At 39.3% G+C, this 11,335-nt stretch overlaps 1 protein-coding gene across 5 annotated transcripts in view; it reads left to right on the plus strand.

Moving 5' to 3' along the window:
- Positions 1 to 3,202: 3,202 nt before the first annotated feature.
- Positions 3,203 to 11,335, plus strand: part of rbfox2 (RNA binding fox-1 homolog 2) — a 43,324-nt gene continuing 35,191 nt past the window's right edge. The window contains exon 1 of one of the 5 annotated variants that reach the window (XM_048200855.1): positions 3,203 to 4,384. In XM_048200855.1, the coding sequence (XP_048056812.1) occupies positions 4,178 to 4,384 (207 nt within the window). In that variant the 5' untranslated portion in view covers positions 3,203 to 4,177. The remainder of the gene's footprint in view (positions 4,385 to 11,335) is intronic. The other 4 variants (XR_007186249.1, XM_048200857.1, XM_048200859.1 and 1 more) reach the window with 4 other exon arrangements.

The following is an 11,335-nucleotide window of genomic DNA, read 5'->3' on the forward strand; positions in this document are numbered from 1 at the left end:
TGCACAAATTCAGACTTGACACTGTCTGAGACTCGATCACTGCAATCATCTTTTTAATGGATGATCATCAATGTCAAATCTGAGTACTCAGTAGTCTCTGTGAATTTAAAAATATATATATATGTACTTCTCATTTTCTGATTAGTTCTTGCAGCATTTCGGGTGGTTCCTGAGCTCTGACTGGTTAGTGTTAGGACAGCATGCTGTCCAGACCGTCAAAATATGAACCTATCAGTACTTGAAATCAAAAATTGACAAAAATGCCCATCCTTATAAGGATATACACTATAGTAATAATACAGTGAATACAACATGTTAATGTCAGTACCCTCCTCATCCTAGGGGATTACGGAAGCTTAAATATTTTTTATCTTTTAATGACTTCGAGACAGACATTAATGTCTTTATTTCTACGAGACTTCAACCAGTTTTCCTTTTCACGTTTGCAATTGGTACAAAATGCACAGCTTGATGGAGAGAAAGAATAGGGAGCACATCTTAATATATCTACATTGGCTACCGGTTAAATTTAGAATTGATTATAAGGTTTTAACTTTTGTATTTAAAGCCTTGCATGGCCTGGCTCCAGCTTTCATTACAGATCTTATTTGTCCCTACTCCTCCAGAGATGTCTTAGATCTGATAATTTATTAACTGTCCCATTGTCTCGCTTTAAATCTTTCTGTATTAGCCCCAAAGCTGTGGAACTCGCTATTCAATCTGCTAGACTGTGTGCTTTTAAATCGTCCTTGAAAACGTACCTCTTTTCACAGGCCTTTTCATAACTCGGCTATGTTTAGCTTTTTTTGAGGTCTTGTTTTTTGATTAATCTCTTTGGCTACTGTGGTTTTTAAATGTTCGTCTTTTTTTAGGGATAAAGATGTTAAATGTGTTTCTTTTTAACCATTATAGTTGTGTGATTATTTTTTATTGTTTGCTGTGAAGCACCTCGGTCAGCTTTTATGTTATTTAAGGTGCTATACAAATAGAAATGACCTTGACCTTGATGTACCAATACAGAGTTTTGTTTCAGTTGCACAACCAAAACTTTACAGTTTCAACTAACTCCAAACTTAATTTGAACGCTTTTGGATTTTTATACTGACACTGATTTAGAACATTTTACTTCCCTTAAGTTGGGTCAGTTTTACCCACTTTAAATTGTTCTATTCTTTAAGGGAGAGTCTAGAAAACTGCACATTTTTGCGCACAAGAAAGGGTCATTCAACCACATTTCAGAAAGGTTTCAGAAAGGCACTCAGAAAGTTTGCTGTATGCAATAGTTTTGATAGAGGGAAACAAATACATTTCTAGTTTCAGTATTATTTGTTCTTCAGACTTTCTTCTTTAAACACAATAAGTATCAGCTGTTTGAAAAGTTACCTACATTTGGTTTTTGACCATTGAAAATGGGTAAAATTCAACAATTTGAACACGGAATTGCATTGAGATCCCCATATTTATGGGATTGACCCATATAGGGCCTTAAGATGAAGATTACAAAAGAAATGATTATTAGGAATATGAATCTAGAAGGATATTGAGATATCTTTAATATATTTAGAGTTGCATGCAAACTTTGGAAAAAGAATATGTATGGCACTCAGACAAGTGTGTTTTATGCAGTTGAGTTGATAGAAAAAAACAAGATGCATTTCTTGTTTCAACATTAATTGTTCTTCAGATATTCCTCTTTAAAAGAAAAAGGTATCAGCTGTATGCAAAGTGACCCACATTTGGTTTTTGACCACTGAAAATGTTTACAATTTAATAATGTACTCATGGAGCCACATTGAGATCTCCATATCTTTGGAAATTTATCAGGGTCTTAAAAATAAAGATGGCAAAAGAAAAGTCATATAGGATATTAAGAGATCTGTAATACTTCATGATTTACAGGTATGCAAACCTCAGACAAAAAACACAAGTGCTTTTTCCCATTTTTGAACTGTCACTGTTGGCATATTACGCAACAAAGATTGCTCAAGTCAACAGATTTTACTGATAGATCTATCAATCTCTGTGTAAAAATAAAGTAATGATGCTGCCATCTTTATAAAGTCATTTTTACCCCCAAAATCTCATGTGAAAATGATCATTTTGACCCACACTCCAAAATAGTGGATAACTCAGTAAATACACATCCATAATATTTAATGTTTTGGCTTTCTTCTTCATTTATGTATTTCTTTCATAAATAACCCAAAAGTATTTATGCTTAAATTTGTTTAGCCATGAATTATTAAATGAAGCATTTCCCCTCAAAACAGGGGTAAAGTGGGTCAGAGCTAACCTTAACCTGCCTCCAAATGCAGGAAATATAATTACTATTACAAATTAATTTACTATTTCAATTAATATTACAAATACGGTTACAAAATGTACATATATTCTGATTATTAAACCTTTTCTGTCTGGTTTCTGAGCGAGTGAATAAGGTGCAGCAGAAAAACACTGGAAGGATGCTGTGTATCAGTAAATAGTTATTTAAATAATTTTTTTTTATGACAATCATTTCTATATTACCCAATGATTCAACTTACTCCTACACTAATGTGAACCCAAAAATGGCAAGCCATTTAGATTTTTTTAATTTATTCTCAGGATATTATATCAACAATTCAATTCTTGGTATCAGGAATTCAAAACACTGCTTCAGGAAGCATTGGAGCACAGATGAATCAGTGTGTCGAATCAGCGGCTCAGAGCGCCAAAGTTTCAGCAGTTTGACGCGCGATCTGAATCATGATTCGACACGCTGATTCATAACACTCCGAAGCTTCCTGAAGCAGTGTTTTGAAATCGGCCATCACTAAATAAGTCGTTATTTTGTTTTTTTTTTGGCGCACCAAAAATATTCTCGTGACTTTATAATATTAATATTGAACCACTGTACTCACATGAACTGATTTAAATATGTTTTTAGTACATTAATGGATCTTGAGAGAGGAAATGTCATTGCTCAGGCCTCACTGAGCCATCGGATTTCAACAAAAATATATTAATTTGTGTTCTGAAGATTAACAAAGGTCTTACGAGTGTGGACCGACATGAGCGTGAGTAATAAATGACATTATTTTCATTTTTGGGTGAACTAACCCTTTAATTATGTATTTTGATGGGTGTCACGACACCATGTGGCCGCTAGATGTCGCGCAAACGCAACAAAAGCGACTCGCTTTTCAGCGGCTTCATTTTCCACTGCGAATCCAGCAGGAACAAACTGTACCGCAAATGAATTTCATAAATCAATAATAGGCTAATCACATGTGCGCTTTGGTTATCTCCCCGTATCAACACGTCTATACGCGCGGATCCAGCAAATTCGCACTTTCATTTTCAGTCGTTCTGCTGCTCAGTTGCGTCTGTGTTTCTCCAAGCGTTTTTTCATAAGGAACATTCATTATTGGCTCGTCACATGCTGACGTATCCCGGTCGCAGCACTGCGGGTTTATATTTGAGAATAAAACATCTGATAAAACACTGATATTTAGTGCGTAATCTTGCGCTCGGCTCCCGAGTTAAACACCAAAACATCTTCGTGCTCAAACAGGGAAAACGGGAAAACGGGAAACCGCAGCAAGAATAAAGCAACGAGAGCGCGAGGAAACCGGAGAGGAGGGGCGCGCGCGTGCGTGCGTTTCCTCTCCGCAGCAAGAATCCATTGAGAGAGAGAGAGAGAGAGAGAAAGAGAGGGAGAAGAAAGGAAAAGCAGCAGCTCCACGCCACTCCTTTGTTTTAGGAAATCGCTTGAATCGCTCGAAGGACTGGAATGATGCATCGCGTTTCTTTCGCGTTTTCCCGCGACGCCTGTTTTTAAAGGCGAACTTCATGATTTTGCGTTTGATTTAGTGGCGTTTGAGATCCGAAACCTTCAGACGCATTAAGCGTTTCCTTCGCGTCGACCGTCCATGTGTTTAGATTCTGCGCTTTCTGTCTCACATCAGAGGATATTCTGACGCGTTCTGACGCTTTCTGCTCGAGGTTCGAGTCTGTTATTCGCGTCCAGGCCCGAGATATTCGCTACTCTTCAAAGGCCTTTAATGCGGCACACGCGCGTCACACTGTAACGGGTTTTAACGCGTCAGATGAGCGTCAGTTCTGATCGCTGATCCTCTGCCAGAACATCTCGTCTTCGTTATTCGCTCTTCATACGCAACATCTGCGGCCCACTTCAATGTTAATGTCGACCGACGTCGCATCTGTAATGCTGCCCGTGAGCCGCGGGATCCTGGAGCGCGAGAGGGATCTGGACTCGGGTTCGGCGGCCGTTCGAGGGATGAAGCGCGGGGACCCGGAGCCGGAGGGCGCCGCGGCGGCGGGGGATTCTGTCGGGGCTGAGTGCAAACGAGCGCGGATGGACGGTACCGGAGAGCTCGGACAGGTAAGCGTTAAAATCACGACTCTGTATGAAGCTCAGCTTGATTTGTGTGTATGAAACAATGTAACGCTCTGGCTGATACATGAGATGATTGGGGCATTCCAAGCCTCAGTCACTGATGGACACCATCACTTGATCCTCAGTGCAGTAGATGTTCCTGAATCATGGAGATGATTTCCCAGTCTCATCCGAGGCCTCCATCTCTCCATCCTGCGGTACTTTTCCATGGGCACCTCTGCCCCATTCCTCTATGAATGTAGACAGACGTGATCTCATCTCTCATTTCAGCAGTTTCTCCAACCATCCATCCCTCTTTCTTTCTTTCCGTTCATTTGTTCTGTTTCTCCGGTAAGTGATCTAAAGTGCTGCATGTACTAATGGCTCATTTTCACTGGCTAATGGCTCACAGTTTCTCTAAACTGCACCATGACGGGCTTAAGACTGAGCAGATGTGTGTGTGTGTGTGTGTGTGTGAACGCTTGCCCGTGTAGCCCAAAAAAGGTATTGATCCTGCTCCGAGAGAGTGTCTGGAAATTTGCCTGCAGCAGCGGAGAGAGAAATGGAGTGGGGGCTGCAGGAATCAAACCATTCGGTAACTAGAGACGCGCATTTATGGAAAGCAAGAGATTGAGAAAGAGGAAATTAAAGGAGCGAGACGTCTGTAAACACACCGTTCCAGCTCCATCATCCAGCCTGTTTAAAAACACACTTCCAGTGACGTATGAAGCAGTGAAATAGGAGCACAGTTGGGAAAAACCAGGCCTGAAAACATCATTTCTAGTTCAGTTTGTGTTGCATGCTTTTCGTTTAGAAGTTGTTGTTTGTGAATGCTATCTATAGCCGTGTTTCCATCCATCTATTTTTATGCACATTTTGGGATATCGCATCAAAAACTGCTGGATGGAAATGCCAAGATGTGCATAAAGTCTTCCGATAAGAAAACATGTGCATAAACTAAAACTGAATAAATTCCTTGATGTGCATCAAAACAATCATGTGACTTTGTGCGATGGGAAGGCATAACTGGACCAACCAGTGGAAAAACCTTGTTGCAAAGCATCTGAAATGCTGTTTTGGTCACTCAGAAGTCTGTCATCAATGTGGTTCGGTATAATTCCTCCCAGAACGGTCTATGACTGCGTTCCCAAACGGCAGCACCAGCCTCTGAAAGCAAGATAACATGTTGGATTCTCCTATGTTTTTTAGTGAGATTTAGCATCAGGAAGAGGTCATTTTGTTCTCTTTGACTCACTGGATGGAAGCGGTGCTTCATGTTTGTGCATAAGTTAAATTCGCAACTTTGGATGGAAACATAGCTTATGTGACATTTCACTGGTTAAAAGGTGTAGAAACCCCAATGCTGTTGACTGTTCGACCAACGGCGCTGATATTAAAATCACATCAGTTTACCACAGCGCCTCTCTCTCTCACACACATGCATGCATCAGAAGAGGATTTGCTGTATCACTGACAGTAAAGAGGCTTTTTGTTGTGCTAAAGAGATCTGTACTTGTTTCAGAGTGGCATTAGTCTCTGATCTCCCATTTATCCTGACGCGGGCTGCTGGGTGGGGGTTAATACACACACACACTCGCTCTCTCACACACACACACTGATTGGAGATTTGCAGATAAGCCTTTGCTTTTTTTGCAGTCGGATTTATTGAATATCCTCGGGAACTTTGATCAGATTCCGTTGCGATGCCGTCGGGTCACTCTGACTGCCGCACAGAGGCCGTTTTCATCATGGCTGTGACGTGCCCTACTTACCCCACGTCTCCAGTAATTACCCTTATGGGATTGCACACATGTGTTACCATGACAACTTTGAACTTTGACCCCGCGAGCAGAGCAGTAAAATCGGGGTGTGGTGGTGATGGTTATTGCCACAGACAATAGAACAAGCACACGCGTCTCGGTTGGTTTTGTGCCTGTGCTCATGGAGTCAAGAAAGTGTTAAAGCATCATCACGGTTTAGTCCATGCATCACATCTGTTTCCATCCACCTATTTTTATGTGCATTTTGGGATATTGCATAAAAAATGCTGGATTGAAACATCAAGATGCACATAAATTTAAAAAATGCGCTCAATGGGGTTGGATAAATTTTCATGAGACACAAAAATGTGCGCATAAACTACGACGGAAACACCGAATAAATTCCTTGATGCGCATTAAAAAAGACGTGACTTTGCGATGGGACGGTATAACTGGACCAAACAGCGGACAGATCTCAATGCTGTTTTGGTCATTCTGTAATGTCTGAGCAAAGTCTGTCGTAGTTTAATTCCCATCAGAAGCGCCTCACATGATTGTGTTTGTGAGCTGAATGCAAGAGAACATGATGGCGTTTATTGCATTTCATTTGCACACTCTGAGGCGCAAATAATTTATATTATCAAGTATCAAGTATATTTAATTATTAAGCATTAGTGGTTTTTTATCGCCAGTTTATCAGGAAGTGACTATTTTGTTCTCTTCAACTCGCTGGATGCAAACCATGCAAATATTTTATGCGGTATTCGGAATTTCAAATAAATTAAATATGCAACTTTGGATGGAAACATAGCTAATGTTATTGGTGTAAAATCATATTTTTGTTGTATGATGTGGTCAGTGACAGAAACCTTTTAAGCAAAAACAAAAGTGTGACGCGAATGATCTTCAGTGCTCTGTCTGTGTGAATGTTTACTAATGTAAACTCTTCAAAAAGATAAAGGACCGTCGAAGACGTTCACGCTAATGTCGGCTGTTGCGCTCTTTGCGTTAGTGCTGAGAATGTTCGTTCCGTACGGCCGTCTGACGTGTTTCTGAATGCAACGATGCATGAAATAGAGCAGCAGCGCTAGAAGTTTATTTCCATGTACTTGCATTGAGTTTGTTTCAGGCGTGCTCTCCCCTTTAGAGATATTTACTGACCTTTTTAAAGCACTTTATTTTTTTATTTAAGTGTGTTGAGCAATGTGTTTTTCATTTTCTTGTACTTTGTTTTTCAGTACCTCATTGAGGGAGTCTTTCTCTCTCTCTCTCTCTCTCTCTCTCTCTCACACACACTCACTCACACACACACACACACACACACACACACACACACACACACACACACACACACACACACACACACACACACACACACACACACACACACACACACACACACACACACACAGAGCCATGAGGCTTATGTCAGGACGCCAGACCTCCATCTTAAATGTATTCAGCAGACAGACACACACACACACACACACACACACACACACACACACACACACACACACACACACACACACACACACACACACACACACACACACACACACACACAGGAAGCATAAAACTACAGTCGGTCACACTCATGGCTCACTAACAGACACAAGAAGTAACGGAGAGGTTTGAAACACACGTCCTCTCATTCGCAAATCATCTCGTCTTTCTTCTTCACCTCCGTCCTTCACTGAGCTCCTCCTCCTCTTCAGCTCGACCATCTGTTCTCGTTCTCGTCTCTCTTTTGCCTGATCGCTCCATTCTGCTGTTCTCCTTAAACAGGAAGTTTCAGGTCAGTAAGTTTGAGGGAATCGTCATTTCTGCTGCACTCTCAGAAGATCTGCGAGTTCTTCCAGTGAGACGCTGCTCAGTAGAGTGTGTGTGTGTGTGTGTGTGTGTGTTGGCAGTGAGCGGCTCCTCAGTCCTTAAGGAAATGAGGCACATGACGGGGTTCTGTATGACTCATTGTCTCTCTCTGCTCTAGTCGTCTGTTTCACACACATGGACTCCAGATGTTTCTGTCTTTATTCTCTGGACGGCCTTTAGTGCAGATCAGAGCTGATCCTCAAATATCAGCAGAAAAAACACATTCAGCCTTTCAGATTCTGGCCTGAATCTCGTTAAACCTGTCAGGAAAATGTCTGCCCCATATTTCACCCCAAAACTAGAAGAACGTTTCTTTTGAATAATGAAGATGACTTTAAGCCTCTGTTTTTTCCATTATTTTTCATTCCCTTTTGTGTGATGCGAAGAAATAAAATAGCATTTTTTTTTTTTAAAGGTTAGTTCACCCAAAAATGAAAGATGAAGATCTTTTTGATGAAATCTGAGCGCTTTCTGTTCCTCCATTGACAGTCTACGCAACTACCACTTTCAAGCTCCAGAAAGGTAGTAAAGACGTCATTAAAATTAGTGACTCCAGTGGTTTAACCTCAGTTTTATGTGCTTTATTTGTGAAAAAATACATAATTTACCACCTTACAATATATTAATCTCCAACGCTCCTTCAAGTAACAACATCTCTTCTCAAGTTAACACATGTATGGTCTTGTGAAAACTTTATTTTGTAAATAGTCAAATTGTGTTTATGGAGTCACATGGGTTACTTTAATGATGCCTTTACTACCTTTCTGGGGCTTGAAAGTGGTAGTTGCGCAGACTGTCAATGGAGGAACAGAAAGCTCTCAGATTTCATCAAAAATATCTTAATTTGTGTTCTGAAGATGAATGAAGGTCTTACGGGTGTGGAACGACATGAGGGAGAGTAATAAATGACATAAAGGGTTATTTCACCTAAAAATGAAAATTTAAGTTCAATTGTTAGTACATAATTTAATGTTCATTCTTAAATAAAGGTTCTTTTTGGCATTTTTGGTTCCATGGAGAACCTTTAACAACCTTGTGCGATGAAAAGTTATTTTTATTATTAAGATATTTAAGATTGGGAAACCAAGAATGGTTCTTCTATGGCATTGCTGCAAAAACAATCATTTGAAACCTTTATTTTTTAAATTAAGTCTTGTGCTTATTACTGTAATGTGCAAAATGAGATTTTTTTTGCATTACAGCAAAGAGTCGCCATTAAGAATAATGAACAAAAAAGCTCTGAAATATTACAGTAATGAGAGTTTGTGGTCATAAAGGACACAATATCAGAAAATCACCATGGGTCCTATAAATAGGCTTAATTTTCTTGATGCAAAATATGGTTTGTTTATCGTTTTTATGCAGTGGAGATTTACTGTGCAAACATCAGCACTGCAGATTATTTCCAGTATCAGCATCATGAGTCGGCCGTGCTGGAGCAGTGCTGTTTCGCAGTGATGTTTGCAGCGCTGTGCGCAGTGCTAAGTGTTCCCTCAGGGGACTGTAGGAGGGACATTAGTTCCAGCTGGGAGCCGCGCGGAGCTCAAAGAGGGTGTTTATCAAGAGTAGATGAAAAGAGACGCAGCAGCAGAGCAGAGATAACCCACGATTCTCCACACTGTTAACACTGTCTCTTCAAAATCATCTTCAACTCCATTCACTGTGGTGAGAGTGAAAACGTTTCCGCTCATCCTGATCAGTTTGTTTCCCATCAGCCTCATATCACTATGTGTTGTGTAAGTGTCCCGGTCTCATCTACAATAAATATTAACTACGGCACATCTTTTGGACTCTAATAAGTAACCGTTAAACCACAATTCTTGCTGCAGTGCTGCGTCACCTCCGTTCACTGTCCGTGTCGTGATTATCCTCTTGTTTTAATGTGTAAACAATAGACAGGCTTGAACTCTGACGGAGCAGCAAGGCGCGTGTGAGCCAGCGCTAATCTCATTATACACCACTATAGACCAATTAAACGCGGAGCCCAATTAGACGCACAGAGATACAAACAGTGAGAGTGAGAGAGACCGTTCCTAAGGATCGCATAAATTTTTCATGGTGAAGGCAATCCCATAATGCATTGCTCTAAGATCATTGAAAACAAATCCAAGATGGAGATTAGGGCTGCATGATTTGGAGAAAAAAGTCTGATTGAGATTTTTTTTTTTGGTTAAAATTCAGATTTTGTGATTTAAAATGTGTTTTATGAGACAAATGAGTAAAGTATAAACAATACCAGGTTTGATTTGCTTGTTTATAGGCCTGCACTATTTGGCCCCAAATTTTGTGCTAATATATTAATTTGACTATTAATATTATTGCGAAATTAAAATGAACCAAATAAGAAGTATTACTATTGTAATAACTTTCATTATTAAAATAAAATTTAAAAAATGAGTATTTAAGGAGAAATATAACTATAATAATTAGAAAATAATAATTTTATTTTACAGAAAACCATATGAAAAATTGCATGCAATTTTAACATGTTAACATGCAAGCATCCTATGACTAAATAATTAGAAAGATCTAAAGATTTATTATAAAATATATTATTATGATAAAAATCTGTGACAATAATTTCTTTTTTTTTCTTCAGGAGGTATGCAAAAAGAAGGTAGTCCATGCATTTAATATGAAATATGTGCCTTTTATGCATCCACTGTTAAAAAAAAAAAAAAAAAAAAAACCTCCTGTAAACTGGAGAAAAACACATTGATTGTTTCCCTCAAAGTTCTTTAAAGAGAAAGTATTATTTTTCTTATTTTTCACAAAATAAGATGGAGTGAGCATTACTTGGTGTTAAACATGTCCATTTCCTGCTGAATGCTAGAGGGCGCCCTTGAGCAGATACTCCAAATATACCTCGCAGAAGTAATTTAACGCACGCCGTTCCTGGAAATCCCCTATGGACATCATACTATCACTGTAACTGAATAAAAAGTTAGAAACGCTTTGATTAAACATGAATATAATAAACACACAACTTCGACAATATATGGTTTATCCGTGTTCTTTAATCCTTCTCGGGTATTTCCATAATAATAAAGTATATTTATAATGCAATGCTAATCAAACTAATCTAATCAAAATGCCATTTCAAACACTCAACTCATGTTATGAAGTGAGTTTGGAGTAAAAACACGTTGTTAAATGTTGTCTTTTGTTAGACGAGGTTCATAACCGCTTCTCATGTTTGGAAAGTTTGTATGTTTGACGCGTGTTGCTTTTTAAAACGTAGTGCTTTCAGATTGAGCGCCATTTACTACTGATCACAGAGCCGCTCCTCACTAACATGCTGTGTACATGGTATATAGTTAAAAAT

Source organism: Megalobrama amblycephala, linkage group LG8, assembly GCF_018812025.1.
Source record: "Megalobrama amblycephala isolate DHTTF-2021 linkage group LG8, ASM1881202v1, whole genome shotgun sequence".
Taxonomy (NCBI): domain Eukaryota; kingdom Metazoa; phylum Chordata; class Actinopteri; order Cypriniformes; family Xenocyprididae; genus Megalobrama; species Megalobrama amblycephala.